General features: G+C 27.4%; 1 protein-coding gene across 3 annotated transcripts in view; it reads right to left on the reverse strand.

Moving 5' to 3' along the window:
• The window catches only part of LOC129917160 (trichohyalin), a 43,294-nt gene extending 26,467 nt beyond the window's left edge, over positions 1-16,827 (reverse strand). For 2 of the 3 annotated variants that reach the window (XM_055997544.1, XM_055997545.1), the window contains exon 1: positions 15,787-16,826. In XM_055997544.1, coding sequence (XP_055853519.1) covers positions 15,787-16,034 — 248 coding nt within the window. In that variant the 5' untranslated portion in view covers positions 16,035-16,826. Of the gene's footprint in view, positions 1-15,786 lie in introns of all 3 variants that reach the window. The other variant, XM_055997543.1, reaches the window with a different exon arrangement.
• Positions 16,828-17,074: the final 247 nt, after the last annotated feature.

Consider the following 17,074-nt stretch of genomic DNA (forward strand, 5'->3'; position numbering starts at 1 on the left):
AGAAATTCAAAAATTCAGCATAATATAAAACCTTAAATTTCGAAGAAATCAAAATTCCCGAAAACTAAAATTTTGAAAGCTTAAAATAGTAGAGTAACTAAAGCAAATTATTAGGGAACCCGGCCGAACAGCTCTGATTTTGACAATTTTTTTTTTTTTTCAAACGTAGGTAATTAAAAATACTTTAAAGTCTATAGATTAAAAATTGCCGGTGTTGCCGTATTGTTTTTTAAAATTAAAATTAAATTTTTTTTTAACAAAACCATTTTTTTGGCTTAAATTTCATAAAACAAATGATAGCAAAAGATTCTCTAGGTAATTTAAGAAAAATATACATATAAAAGTCAGTAAGGGACAATCTTCCATCGTTTAAGCGATAAATGCAATTTTCTAACATTCTGACCTCAAACACAAAAAAAAATATTTTGAAAACAACGGCAACACCTACAATATTTTAAAATACATTTTTAAAAAGCCAGAAGCTCATTCTTATCTCTTTTTGACTTTTTGAAAAAATGGTCCTCAAAAAAAAAAATGTTATTAGAAAAATTTAAAATGACTTTTTTCCAAACTTTTTCTAATAAAATATGAATTTATTTAAAAAAAAATTTTGGCCATAAATATTATCAGTTGAATTTCGAAGCAAAAAGGTAAAATATATCACACTTTTGCAAAAAAAAAAATGAAAAATTACTTAAATTTCAATGGTTTTTTTTTTTATTAAAACTGAATTTTTGCATTGAAATAATTAATTTTTTCAAAGACTGTGATAGGAACTTTAAATTTTTGCTATTTAACTTTCAACAGTAAGGGTTATTAAATGAATAAAAAATAATTTTATGTTTAGATGTTGAACTTTAAAAAAAAAATAAGTTACATTTTTTTTCAAAAATTTGATTAAAAAAAGTTCTTCGAAAATGAAATACTTTTTAATTTTTTTCATAAACCGTAATACATATTGATATTTCCTTTTATAATTTGAAATCATAATAAATGCGGCCAAAAAAATTTGAAAATAAATGCATTTTATATTACGACTAAGTTTAAAAAACGACATCTTAAAATTTTTTCAATAATTTTTTTTTTCAAAAATCTGAGTTCAATTACCATTCTTTCAAAAGCCGTTCATTCAATTAACTTAATTTTAATTTTACATATATGACTAAGCTTCTAGCTTTTAAAAAATGTATATTTGAATATTGTAGGTGTTGCCGTTGTGTTCAAATATTTTGTTTTGTGTTTGAAGTCAATTAAAAAGAAAATTGCATCTATCGCTTGAACTATGAAAGATGGTCCCTCACTCCCATATATTTTTTTTCCTCGAATTTCCTAGACAATCTTTTGGCATCAATTAATTTATGAAATTTAAGAAAAATTTTTGAAAAAAATTTGTTTTTGTTCACAAAAATCTTCAATAAAATTTAAAAAATCAAAACGGCAACACCGGCAATTTTTAATCTATAGAGAGACTTTAAAGTATTTTTAATTACCGACGTTTGAAAAAAAAGATCATCAAAATCTAAGCTGTTCGGCCGGGTTCCCTAATATTGCCAATTTTTGATCTTTAGTTACTCCACTAAAATACCAAAAATGCGAATTAAAATTTCTTGTTATAAATAATTGGACCTCAGGAACTAAAATGTGTCTAGTACAGTAGATACCAAAGTTCAAAATCACGAAATTAAAAAAAAAAGCTCAAAATAATGAAGACCAAAATCTTAATATCCCCAAAACAAAATGTTGTATACATATTTGGTTGGGGATTTTAGGTGTTGAGGTTTTTTTTTTGTTCTCTCGTATAAGGACTTTTTTTTAAAGTTTGGGTATGTTTTCAAATGTTTTTTTTTACAATTTTCGAGTCCGAAAAGTTTATTCATTAACTATAAATAATTCTGGGGAAACCGAAAAATCCGAACTAACGTATTTGAAGCATGTTTAGTATAATTTTACTATTATAGACACCTGTCTCAATAGTTATGTCTATGACTGTATTATTTAAATCTTAGAAAGAAAATTGAATCTCTGTATCACATTAGCCTTCAAATGTGGTTTATAAATAGTTTTATTATGCATTTAGTGATTTATAAGTTTTCTTTTTTTTAAGACCACAATTTGTTTGTTTACAACTTGTGTAAAATGAACAAGTTGAAAAATGTTAATTAGTCTATTAATTACAAAAAAAAAAAAAAAAATAAAATATATCGAATGGCGCCTTGCTTGTAACGATGACCCAACGATATAGATTTTTTTTAAGTTTTATTTTAATTGACTAATTAATATTTTATTGTGGTTTTGTTATAGAAATGTTAAACACGATTATTTTTAACTTTGTGTTTTTTTTTTTTTTCTTTATTCATGAGAATGTGTTAATTACACTGGTCTGCAAAATTCAACTTTTTTTTTTCTCCTTCAAATAAATTTTTGATATTATGAAAGATTAGAATTTCCTGAATCTAAATCTGGTTTCAGAAAAATTCTATCAGGTAGCGTTTTTGTAAAAATGATTTTTGAAAAATGTGAGTAGTTTCTAAAAAATCAACCTTTTAGATTCATTTGAACTTGTATAAAATTAAAACTATTTGTCGCATTGAACTCAAATTTGGACGACTTATTTTTCATAATATGACCTACCGATTGAAACCAAATATGTTCTTTTACATTTATGTTTACTCATTTTTTTAAATACTGATTGACAAGAAAAGCAGACATTTCGAAATCCTTCACTTTTTAGTTGTATACTATTTTTCTATTTAGAAATATCTTATTTGTAATAAGCCATTCGATAAAATGCCTTGTAAAGCTTCAGATTTGTTTCTCCTAGAAACAATAGTACACTTTTCTTATAGTTTTTGATGTGCTGAGTCAGAATCAGAAGTCAAAAAAATTCTATCACGTCAGGATTTTAAGATATTCGCATTAAAGTATCACAAAATCAAGTTTTTTTTTTTAGAAAACTACTATATCTCAAAAACCAGAGCTGACCAAAATTTTTTGAGTTCGGATTCAAAATCAGCACACTAAAGTCCATGAGAAAAGTATAGGTACTTTTTTTCGAGGGAGAAAGATATATTAATTTTTAGAGATCAGTTTCCTTATGGTAAGATATGCCAAACCTACTAAACTTAATTAAATTAAGATATCTCTGAGAAGAAAAGAGATATTGAAAAGATTGAAATTGAATTTGAAAGAAAAAAATAAGTTCTTTCATAAACCGTATCAATTTGAATTGAAAAAGATTAAATTATGCCAAAATATTTCTTCGAAAACAGCAATAAAAAAAATGGATTTTTGAGATTTTCTAACGGGAATATCTAAAAAACGTGACGTGCTAGGTCAATTCTGACTTCAGATTCGGAATCAGCATACAAAAATCTTTTAGAAAAGTATAGTTTTATTTAAAGGAAGATTTCCTTGCAGACCAGTGTTATTTAATCTTAAAAGTAAATCAAATAGGAGAGTTGCAGTAGTTTATTTTGTGAATGAATTATTTAAAGTAGATTTGGCTCTGATTTTTGAGATATGAATGAAAAAAAAAAAATAAATTTTTTTGTTAATAGAAGCAATTTAACTTGTGCATCAGTTTGAAAGGAGTGTTATAGAATAATGTAATTCGATGATTGTCAACATTATCGAATATCATGAATAACCTTAGGTTTGATTTTTTTCTTTAAAGCGAACTTATGCACACTTATGTGCTTCTAAGCTTAAATATGTATAAATCAATTGTTGTTATTTTTTTACAGCATTGAACAAAATCATACGAGACTTGTCAATATAACAACACTTTCAGCTAACCACATGCATTTATTTTAATTTTTTTTTTGTTTTAGAAAAACTGCATAAAAATCACCTGTCTCAACTTTAACTACAGAATTTATGAGAATAAAAAATAAAAACAGAACAACCACAAAACCACTAAAGAAAAATATTTCAAATAAAACTTACAGCTAAACAAACTATATTTTGTCATTGAAAATAATTTTATATTTTATAGATCACAAAAACATTCTCTTCTATTTGCGTCAGCAAAAATCGAAGTGCAATCTTCTCCATATGCGCTCAAACCTACACAAAACTATTTTGTTACTTTTGATTCCATCAATAAATTATATTGGACTTCTTAAAAGATGTTTCCCATTAACAAGATTATAACCAAAATTTATATTGGAATGCGCGGCGGCATTTTCCATATTCAGATTTAGCCTAAATTTTTAATTTTGAACACCCACTTTTTTGTGTGAGGAGAATTACATTCATAATTTTATTTTTAAAAACTGACTGCGCTAGCAGCTGAATTCGGCGAGCGTTCGCAATATACGCTGCATATTGAGTCTGTCATGTCTTTGGGAGCTTGTTCTATTTTTAATTTGATGATATTCATCATTTTATGTTTTTTTTTTTTTTTGTGAATAACTTTAAATTTACAAAAAAAAAAAACACCGTGGGTGAGAGAAAAGTGACAGTGACTCACTTAAACAGTGACTTAATTGCAAGATCACGCATGCATATTTTGCTGCATCACACTACTAAATATATGATTGTGGCAGGTCTGGTATTTTTTTCGATTATTTATGTAATTGCTAAGTCTTTTCTTGTAAGATAATCCAAATTAGTCATTTAAGTATATTGAGTATTTACGTTACTCGTGTTTTTTGAATGTTTGTGGTATTTTTATAAAAGAGGGATAGTTCTTCAATTGAAAATCCAAAAATGGTGTTTTCCTCATAATTTAAGACGGAACTCTTATGTTTTAACATTTCTTAAGACAAAATTGTTTGAAATTTGTAAAAAATAATTTTGACTATTCACTTTTTGAAATTTCGATAAAAGAGGCTTTAAAAAAAAAATCCCCCCGTAGAAAATATTTATAGAATTTTAAGTTTTTCTGAAATTTTTGGAGATGCCAATTTCTAGACACAAAATTTCAAAAACCCTAAGTTAATGGAATCCAAATATCCATTAAAAAGGATTTTCGTTCGGATTTTTACAATTTTAAGTATGTTTTTTTTTACTTTTCGAGATTCCAAATCCTGAAAAACGCAATTTTTAAAAAGGTTTTATATCTATTAGTCAAATTTTCGAATTTTTTCATTATTTTTTATGGTGACCTTAAATTGGGGCTTAAAGTTTTAAGGTGTCAAAATTTACAAATTTCGTACCTCTATAATTTTGAACTGTACCAATTTTGTTATTTATTTAGATATTTTTTTTTTTTTTTCAAATATTGGCAGTTTTTCTATTTTCTTCTTTTTCTTTTTTCAAGTATAAATTCCATTTCATCATTGGGGCTTAAAGTTTTAAGGTGTCAAAATTTACAAATTTCGTACCTCTATAATTTTGAACTGTACCAATTTTGATATTTTTTTAGATATTTTTTTTTTTCAAATATTGGCAGTTTTTCTATTTTCTTCTTTTTCTTTTTTTCAAGTATAAATTCCATTTCATCATACTGTTTTTCGGTCTAAGTGAAAGTGCATCTATTCGTACATATACAGTACATACATATATTTTGTTGCAAGTCTTTTCCAATTGTGATGAAACTTCAAATTTCGTTGGTTAAATGAAAAAGAAGTTTATAACATAAAAGTAAATAATTTTTGAATAATTTTAGATTATAATACTAAAAAAGTACCAAAATAGATATTAAAGTACACTAAATTTTTTTCAGGAACTAAATCAGGTACTCAAACATTGATTTTAAAAATGAAATCAGACCAGTCATAAGTATAAGAAAATTTTGCCAGAAAATTAGCTTGTAGTTTCTTCCTTAAATACTTTTTATCAGTACATATTATATAGAAATAGTACATAGTAATATAGTACAAACATATATATATAGAAAATTAATTATAAAATACTAGATCTAAATTAGAATTACTGAATGAATTAAAGAATTTACATAGTTACAACTTAAGGGAATTATAAGAACAATTACCAATAACCTTACTGATTCTAGGAATTTTTCAGTACATGTACTCTTGAAAAGTATCTGTAGTTAAAAAAATATACTTATACTTATGTTGTAATACATCACAAAAAGACTAATATACTTTACAATTCTGATTGTAAAAAACCTGGATTTTTACTATTTTGTTGATTTTTCTGGTACATACATGTCGGTATGGAACTAAATCAATCGGTACTTTTGTGCATTATTAAATTTCTGTGAAATAAAAATGGACAGAATGGGTTTAGTCAAAATGAAAAAGTTCGTTTCAATGTTCTAGTTTAAACCGAATTTTATAAATTACAACGACAATGTTATGATTAATATTGACTATCATCAAAACAAAAACTAAAATGTAAGTACTACATAATTAGAAATTATAACGAATCTAATTTTCTATAAAAAAATTTTCATGTTTTTATTCAAGTTATAAACACGTGCGACTAGAATTAAGTTAAATTTTGTATGTATAGATAAATGCAAAAGTTTCACAATTTATTTCCTCAAAGTTAAAAATATATGCCAAAATTTTGAGTTCGAAAAAAAAAACACAGCTAAAAAACTAGAACTATTCACAAATTAATTTGTGTCACGAAACCAAAACAAATTTAACCCAAAGAGCTTGTGATCCACCTACACATTCATTTTAAAATTTTGAAAAAAAAAAAAAAATCAGTTTGAAAAGAAAAAATTAAATAATGAAATCTTTATAAACAAGAAAAATCCATTCCTATAAATGTTGTGTAATCATTTAAGAAATCAAAATTAAACAAAAAAAAAAAAAAAACTAAATCTTCCATTTTTTTCGTCTCATTTTTTATTGGTCATACAATATTTAATATTATGTGGGTTTCGTTCGCCCTTGATCTCGAATAAGTTAACCCATTAAATTTTCAGCACTAAGCAATATTTTCTATATGTACCATTCAGCTTTAGTGCTAAAGATAGAACAGCCGCAGCGTGATACACGAAAGAACCTAAATCTACTTCACGGATACAAAAGTATCTTTAAGTACAGAAAATGCATCTATACATCGATGCGAAAATATATGTATATAAGACTGGACTATGAAATAGGACTTTAGTACAAGAATCTAAGTCCGTGGGTTATGGGGCTTGGCTATGGCTTCAACTTCAGTTTCAACGGCCAATTCTATCTATCCAGTTGATGCACCTCTTCCTCTAGTACTTACCCAGAGAAGAGCTCATAGACATCCGTTTGCCTTTCCTCTCTATATCGGACCTCTGTCTTCGATCAATGCTATTACAAGACAAACGAACTAACAGATATAAAAAGAAGAAGAAAAAAATAAAAAGTCTAAACAAAGATGCAGTGTATAGGTAGGTTTTCTAAAAATAGAATCCTTATATTCACTTGGCGTATAGGTAGCATCCTCCTGCTGCCTCCTTCTTCTTATTCTTCGAAGATATATGGGAGATGTTCGAAAGGAGAAAATCAACCATCAAAATAATTAATGCAGAACGGAATTATTGCAAGCTGTTGACATATTAATAAGCTAATTTTCAAATAAATGCCAACACAAGGTACGTTGTTGACTTTGAAAGATGTCAACCGTGAAACAAAAAAAAATTGTGAAAATCAAGTGGATAACAAAAATTCTGCATTATTTGAGTGCAAAGTGGGTGGGCAGCAAATGATGACGATGACCATCATTGGCATTATGAGATGAGATAATATTTACAACGATGTCAACGATGCGATTATGGAAAGCTAATGATGCAGAAAGTTTTTTAAAGGGAGATTTCAGTCAAAATTTACGTTTCCAAAGTTTATACCATTTAGATTTAGTTTATACCAATTACTTAAATAAAGCAAATATTTTTGTAAATGAGTATTATAGACAGTTACTGAGTTTCTTTAGTTTCTGAACTGCAATTCAGTCATATTTATACCATTATGACAATCATTTGGTATAACAAAGTTATATGGAATTTTGATTTTCTAACCATATTGATTTCTTATAATCTGACTGATTAAACAAATACCTCTACTTTCTAAATATGAGAAAATTGAGAGATTGAGATTGACTTTGATTATATGTATATCCTTTCACTGCTTTATACCAGTTAATTTGTGTTGTTTTTTTTTTTTAATGTTATTAAGGTTCAAAAGTTATCTTTGAATAATCTTTATGTTTTTAAAGATTTATTTACCAATTCTTATAATTTCAAAAACTTTTTTGTAAAATCAAACAACAAGTACAGACTAAGCCAAAAGATTCAAATTCATATTCTTTTTTTGTCACAACAATAGCCCCAAAAGTTGTACCCCACAAAAAAAAAATGACTCTTAAATATTGAAATTTTGAGCTTAAGACCAATTTATACCAATAAAATATTTGCATTTTGCGCCTAACAGAAATGTTTCTTTTGAAGGCATTTTATAATCTATTTTTTTTTATATTCAAAATAATGGCACTCTTTTTTATACCATTCACATTGACAGAACGTGTTGAAATTAATAAGAAGTTGTTATTTTCTATGGCGTTATTTCTTTTCAAATGTCTCCAATAAATTACAATTTCTAGGCGTTATTGGTATAATTTTTTTTTTATAAATAATATTTCTCTCTTCATTAAATTGGTTATCTTTGAATTGTTAGCTTCCACATAAAATTTGAAATATTTGCTTTTGGTTCGTGAAACTAATTTATACCATTCAGCGAATAACAATGTAAAAGCTACTTTTTTTTAATAAAATTTACTTATTTCTAGAATCTATGGCCAACTGACATTTTTTGTTTCTACACCAATAAGGCTTTTTAAGGTTAAAATCACTATAAATTAGTACAAGCATTTATAATGATTGGTATAAATAGCAAGTAAACCATACAGAATCATTCCTTGTGGTCTAAGACCAAGTAAATACAAATAAATAACTTTATTATTCAAAATAAACAGACTTTTAGAAGTCTACATAATTCTATGATCTATTTATTTATACCATTAAGAAAGAATTCAACTGACAGACATTTATGCTCCCATCCTATTTGAAGGACAATAAATAACTTTTAAATTTTGGTTTTACTGATATACATAAATTCAGATCTTTTCATTATTGCCTCCACTTGGCAGGATAATAAAAAAAAAACGAATTAATTTTAAAATATTGTTTTCTTGTGGAAATTTATACCAATAAGAAGAATAACAATTATGGTATAGCTTTAGTAGAGTCTACGTTCTCTAACAATTTTAAACCAAACATATATTTCCAAATACTTTTTTTTTTTTTTAATATTGAAGGCAAAATATATTTTTGAACTCTAATGTTTTTAAGAATCTTGTTTATATATTAGATTGGTATAACGAACATTTGGCACATTATTTCCTAGAAAATTATGATATTCTTTGTATAATTTTGTTTTTCTTTTTTTTTTTCTTTTAATAAAAAATAAGAACTTGATTTTTGTTTTAAACATTTTATAAATGGTATAAATATGTTTTAGGTATATAAAGAACTAAAAATAAATTTAATATTTATTGACTCCTGACCTTATCAACAACTATCATTATAAAGAAATGATTCATGATTGTCATAAAATTCGATGTAATATAAATTTAGACCAGTTTATACCAACCATTGGATACCTATATTTGAACTTTGTTTAGCTTTAATAGTTAATAGTTCTATAGAAAAATGTTATCAAATCATCCGTTTGACAGTTAAATTGTTTAATAGCCGTTTTATACCAGTCAGAATCGCAAAAAAAAACTCTTGTGAATTTAAAGATTCATTTTACTGACTAATAGACAGTTTTTTCGAATCAGCAAAAATCATGGTCAAACTTATATAAACAGCTGATATCAGAATATTTATCTTTCAGTGTACAAGAGAGAAGGAAATGACTAATTATGAGACACTTTTTAAAATGATTTCTAGTGAATTTTGCGCGCACATAAAAAAAAATCAAAACCATAGAGTGACAAAGTACATCAAACCAATTTGTCAAACGTGACTTTTCATTAGAGATTTCTGTCTTGTCTTTACTGCATGTGACAGACAAATGCAAGTTTTTTTTTTATGAACCGGACAATGAGTCAGGTTCAAAGTTGTTGTTGTTGGAGAATAAAGTTGTCTAATGGACATAATAAAAATATCAGCCGGTACATAATATTGCAAAATGAAAACACGGTTGTTGTCATATCCATCAATGAGAATGATATTTAGGTCAATCTTATAGATCCAGTCTTGATGATGGACTTATGATAGTTTATTCCTTATAGAAGTAAATTTTAATGGGAGGTGTGAGGTTAGAGTATTTCCTCCAACAACTTTAACTATCATCAGAGATAGTATAAACTTGAAAGACTGATGACGACGAAGACGGTTAAATTCTTTGATAGGTTAATGAGGAACTTGCACGGCTTGGACTTGCAAAGAACTTTATCGAAAGTAGGTTTATGTTGTGGTGCTATTCATCAAAGAATTTCATAACACGCAAAAAGCCAAGTTGGGAATTTGTGTTATGGGAGCTAAAGAAATAGTTAAAACAAGGTATCTAAATTTGTATGTGTTAAAGTCGTTAACTCTTGAGCTTAATTTAACTAACATCTTTCTCCAAGATTTGAATATTTTTCTTACTGATAGCTTCTTGTAAATTTGATGATTTAATTACTTGCAAAAACATCAAAGTAGAAGAAATTGCATTATTTCAATTTATAAAAAAGAGTTACGAAATGTTTACTTTTTTTAAACTAAGTACAAAAATTTACTGAAATTTAATATCCTGACTGATTGATTGATTGATTACCGAATTGAACTGCTTGGAAATATTAACAGCTTTTTGAGTTCAAACAATCGAAAGTTACCAAAAACAAAATGTACATATGAAAAAATACGTTTAAGTAGCAGTAAATCACTTGAATTATCTGAGATAAACAAAAGTAAATTTAAACAAAAAATTTGCAAAAGTTTAATGAAGCGCTGATGCATTTTATCTCTTTTTAAATTTTTTTACCATGAATTCATATTTTTTTTTTTTTTTGAACAAATACTATTTGATTAATTTCAACAGACTGGAAAACAAACAATCAACACTTCTTTAATTTGGTTTGTATTTAAATTGAACAAAACACAAAAAAAACAACGTAGGCGGATTTAAGGAAAAATCAATTTGGTATAAATTAATCTTTTCTTTGAATTTGATTTTTTGTTGAATTGTTGATGATATTGGCTAAATGAGTAATAAAGTTTTATTTCCGAAATTAAATATTTTTTTATTGTGAAAATTTTAACTATTATATAGGAAACATTTATTTTTTTTTTATTTTTTTTAATTCTTGCATGATACACTTGAGAGTTAGATAAATTGTTGTGATCATCTGGCCAACAACATAAAAAAAAAAAACTAAAAACCACTCTTTTAGACACTATCAAAAGATGTCATGCACTACAATTTCAATTAAAGTGTTTTACCGCTTCCTTCAAAAATTTCGGTTCAATACGTTGCACAGTGTGTCGTCCCCTTATGATAAATCACTTTTTTTTTTCTTAAAAATTAATATTTTTGCTATTAAAATATAATTTAGAAGTGTCAACTCATATGAAAACATATTTATCTTAGAAAATAACCCAGGTTATGTATTCAAAATAAGCTCCGAAACATGAGTACCTCGGAAATCGAAAATATTTTGAGGAATTTATGCGAATCTTTGAGAGTGTATATTCCACGTTTGGTGAATGTTTAAAAATTTTTGTTAATGTTATTTTGTTTATTTGAGTGTTGTTGTAAAGCGTATAACAAAAAAAAATTAAATTTATAAAATTATATATGAGTTATTAAAATTTCTTTGATAAATGCCAAAAAAGAAAAAAAATTAATTTTTAAACTTAATTTAAAAAAAAAACATATAAAATCATATCGATAATTTTTTTATATTATTTTGCCTAAGGCCTATACTTAATATTGGCAAAGTTTGGTCTGCTTCTGTTTGCGATTACCAGAGATATTCACATTTATGTGCTACGAGTCAAGTACTCAAAATAATTCATTTTTTGAAAAACAGCTTCAAGGGGATCACACAAATGAAAAAAATCGATGTATTTAATAATATTTAACCATACACAAGTAACAAAAAGCTGTTTATGTAATTAAAAATATTTTAAGTATTGTTTTCAACACGAAAAAAATTATATTTTTCTGCATACTAAATTTTTAATATAATTACTTGACCCGGCCACGCTCTACTGTGTATTATAGCGTATTTACCAACCTCGCCGATATAAGAATTTACAAAAATGCAAATAAAACGTTATTTCAAAATTTGAAAGCGATTGACAAAAAACTATTCGAGATTTGCTATATGAAACGCAAATAAACCTACGATTTTTTTTGTATAGAGAAGATAAACAAAACAAGTTGACTTCAACTTAAGATTTCTCAAAGTAGAAAAAAAGATATTGAAAAGATTTAAACGGGCTTTAAAAGAAAACATTTAGTTCTTTTAGAAACTGTCACAAATTTATTTAAAATAAATCACCACGTTTAAGAACATAACCTTAAAAAACTGTTAAAAAAACGACATTTCAGATTTTCTAACGGGAATATTTCAAAAACGTGATATCATAGAATTTTTCTGACTTCGGATTCGAGTTCAGCACATAAAAAACCTTACGAAAAGTATATTTTTGTTTATATACCAAAAAAAAAATAATTTTGCTCACAAGTGGCTTCTTCAATAAATGTTACATTACATTACATATTAAACTAGTCTGAAGATAAATCTCCGGACTAGAAACACTGCAGCTTCGGAATCTAGGTCCATTTTGCTGATACAACACAAGACATTAATACAACACAGAAAGACAGAGAGAGAAAGAACGAGAGAAGAACATACAACACTGAACTACGTGGCACAGAGGAGGAGACATAGTTGAAAATTGTCTCATGTTATCGCACAGGTGGCTTCAGTTAAGCTGGCGATTTAGAAAAAACTTCTGAGCCGACCGCTGGGTTTGAACCCACGATGTCTGGCTCTGAAGTTAATTTCATAAATTATACTAAAAAAAAAGTAATAGGTTGTTAAATTTGTTAATTTGTAACTTTTTTTTCTATTCCTGCCATAAAAACACAATAAAAAAGATATTAAAACTCCAAAAACTTAGCTGCAAGTATTTATGATAAACTTTTGTATGAGCTCGACACACTGTTGAAAAATAAGGATCACTAACTTAATATCTCATTAAAAAAGTTTATAGAACGACGGAACTTGCACTAAAAGTTATAATTTTGTCCTGAATCGACTCAAAAATTAATTCACCACAAATTTCATCGGTGAAATAAAATCTGAATGGATAAGCTTACAAATCAAGGGTACCACAAGGTTCTACTTTAGGTCTTTTCTTTTCTTTTTGTTTTGTTTTTTTTTTTTCAAAAAATTCAGGAACTCACCCTTATGAAAATTTCCAAATACGGATATGGCATAAATAAACGACAAATTTAAAAATTAGTTTTATATCAAATAGAAAAATTACAGAAATTTTACCGAAGATTTTCGGTTTTAAATGTTAAATCTCACCTTAAATGTCTCGTTAAATTGGCACTTATCTCTATATTTATTAAATAATTTAAAAAAAAAAACATGTTTGATAACTTAAAACATAATCATCACAAACAAAATTATTTTGAAAGTTTAAAGTAGCTAACTACTTTGTTTCTACCTGTAGTAGAATTTTTGAATTTTAAAGCCCTGAAGCAAACGAAACTTTTGAAACTGGGTTTCAAATGCATACTTCAAAGAACATTTTGCTAGTAAATTCAATTATAAGTATTTGAAATAGAAAGTGTAACTAAGCGGGGAAGGTACACAAGCAAAAGGTATTTAAAAGATGAGTTTTATATGAAAAATTCCTTAAAATGTTGGTTCTAAAAAAAACAAAGGTACTTAAGCGGGTTAGGCACTTAAGTGAGAAGCATTTATTCGGGTTTTACTGTATCAACATTCACAAAACAATTTCTGGAACGAACACATTTTGATTTTTGTCAAGTAAAGTAAATTGTTTTTACAAGTTTTTTTATTATAAAAAAAAAATAACTCAAAAAATTCTTCCAAACTGCCAAGTAATTAACATTTCTTGAATATTTTTTTCAAAAAAAAAAAAAATTAATATTTCAATTTTTTAAAGAAAAACAGAACAAATCCTTTTTCTTTATATAAAATTAAATTACTCCGAAGTGAAAAATAAAAAATAACACCAGTCAGTCTGTCAGTCTGTCAGTCTGTCAGTCTGTCAGTCTGTCAGTCTGTCAGTCTGTCAGTCTGTCAGTCTGTCAGTCTGTCAGTCTGTTAGTCTGTCAGTCTGTCAGTCTGTCAGTCTGTCAGTCTGTCAGTCTGTCAGTCTGTCAGTCTGTCAGTCTGTCAGTCTGTCAGTCTGTCAGTCTGTCAGTCTGTCAGTCTGTCTGTCTGTCTGTCTGTCTGTCTGTCTGTCTGTCTGTCTGTCTGTCTGTCTGTATACGAACCTACAGCCTAAATGGATGGACCGATTTATGTAAACTTGGTATGTAGCGTTATTTGGCGACTCTCCAGAGGGGTTTTTGGAATTAATTTTTTTGGACAAAAAATAACGGTACTTGTCATATACCGATTTTAGTAAAATTGAAATATGAAAACGGCTCTACCGATTTTGTTTAAAAAATTCAAATGCTAGTTTTAAGCTAAGGTATACATCTCCTAATGAAAAAAATTTTCTTTCAAAATCATTATTAACGGTACCTGCCATAGAACCGTTTTTTTCAAATCCGATTATCTCCGAAACTACTTATTCGATTGCAACGAAACTTTTTGTGAAGAAGCATTTATATAATTTAAATATAAACCAAAAATAAAATTTTCAAACAAATAATTTTTGGGTTTTTAAAAAAATTTTGAAAATTTTTGTTTGAAAAATCAAATTTTCGAAAACGGGGCATTGAATTTTTTTTTGAAATTTTGTTTTAGTGATTTCTACAAAATGGCATACCAATCTTATTTTAAAACTTTTTTTCCAAAAAATTATTTATAAAAAATTTGTTTTTTAAAAAACGGCTCAAACGATTTTGAAAATTTTTTTTTCGAAAAATGCATCTAAATATATCAATCAAAACTGCATACTTGTTTTGGAGGGCAATTTGATTTCAGATTTTATTTAATTTTTTTTTTCTAAACGAATTTTATTTTTTTTTTTCCAAATTTCTATATAAAAAGTCTTAAAAATTTAAGCAACTTTAACTCGAAGAGCAAGTTCGTGCTACCCAGTCGTGCATTTTATTAATCACGCAAACATGTTTAAAAAGAATAAATAATTTCAAAAATTAAAAACAATGGAACCAATGAACTTACTAATTTAACAAAAAAATAATTTTATTCAAATAAAATTCCAAGAACCCCATAAATACTTCCTCCACATTTTTCTGTCACCCGATATTACGCAGCATCTACAATAATTCTACATCATTCAAAAAGAATTTCTCTCACTCTCTTATCCAAGAAATCTACCCTCGCAAAAAAAAAAAAAAACAACACAAAAAATTCCCAACAACCTCCACACAAAATATATTTCATCTGCTAACATTGAATAATTGTTTACCCAAAAACAAAACAAAACCCAGATAAAGCTATACCCGCAAACAAAAACACAATTAATCCCTCATAAAAATTCATTTAAAGGAATTTATTACTACCTCTTATTCTTATCAGTTAAAATTTCTCTAGAAATTATGGCAATACAGCACGTTTATCATCAAAAAAAAAAAAACATGCAAAAGATACATGACCCCAAAATGTCAAATCTTTTTGTAAAGCGTCTTTCATAACAAAGAAAAAAACAAAATAAAAACTTACACAACATTATCAACAGCGTCAATAATTTGGGGATCGAAATGAAATCCTCGATCCTCCTTAACCATATAAGCCGGTAAGGAATCAATAATCGCATTTGCCTTATCATTGTACGAGCCCAACAATTCTCGATATTTTGAATAAACGATCCTTTTCAATTGTGGATTTGTCGATTTATTGTTGTTGTTGTTATTCGTGTTCAATAACGCTGGCTGTTGTTGCGTGGGTTGTGTTTGAATTGTTGCCGCCATTATTATGTAACGGTTTTTATTTCTTTTTAAACAATAAATCACTATTTATAAAAAAAAGTTAATCGATTATGAATTTGAAATATATTGATCAAACACAATTTGAAATGGAGATGAATTATTATTAAAAAAAATTTGTATGAGTCACTTTCATGAAAGATATATCACACACAAAATTGAAAGATGCCTTGACTTGTACCCGGTTAATAAAGATTCATTAAAAAAAAAAATGTATCTTTGTTTGGGAATTTTGGCATCCGAAAAAAAAAGCCGAGACCTTCAAAAAATAACCGAAATTCTTATTTAATTCCGTAATCCGATTAGGGTCAAGACAGTCAGTCAGCCAGCCGGTGCGGTTAGTGTCCGGCAAAATGGTGATGATGATGGTAATAGTAACGCAGTCACTTAAAATGTGTTTGACGTTTGGATTGAGTCAAAAGTGGCTCAGGGCTCAGGGGTACCAGCCAAAGTACATTTATTTCGTTGTTGTCGACTTGGAGAAGCCGCACAGTTGGTCCATTTTATTTTTTTATTTTTGGACACAGACCGATTGCGCCACACGCTGATTCAATGAGTCACAAATCCGTCGAGACAAGGGATCAGAAAAAAAAACAAAAATTTCAAAATTGATATCGCCGATGACGGTTAACGAAATTCCGAACTCTTTCACATGGGTGGCAGCGCAGCGTTTATTGGGTTCTTTGTTTTGCTATATTGGTTGGTCACACAATAAAAAAGATTAGGCTTAGGCTAGAGTAGGCTTTGTGTATTTTTTTTTTTTTTGTTTGTTTTGTTTTTACTTTCTTAGAAGTATTTATACGAATAAATGAATGAAGAGAAGAACTATTCGTTGCGACGATACTTTAACGAATGACCATCGTTGGGGAACATTAAACGTCTGGTACACTGGCAAAGTGTATCTACTACCGTATCTGATGTATCCATCCGCTCTGCGTGCATCTACAATAACTTGCTTAACTTAGACTTACTACAGGCAATGGGTATGATGGTGGGTTTTTTTTTTTTTTTTAAATAAAAGCACT

This window comes from Episyrphus balteatus, chromosome 3 (assembly GCF_945859705.1).
Source record: "Episyrphus balteatus chromosome 3, idEpiBalt1.1, whole genome shotgun sequence".
Classification (NCBI taxonomy): domain Eukaryota; kingdom Metazoa; phylum Arthropoda; class Insecta; order Diptera; family Syrphidae; genus Episyrphus; species Episyrphus balteatus.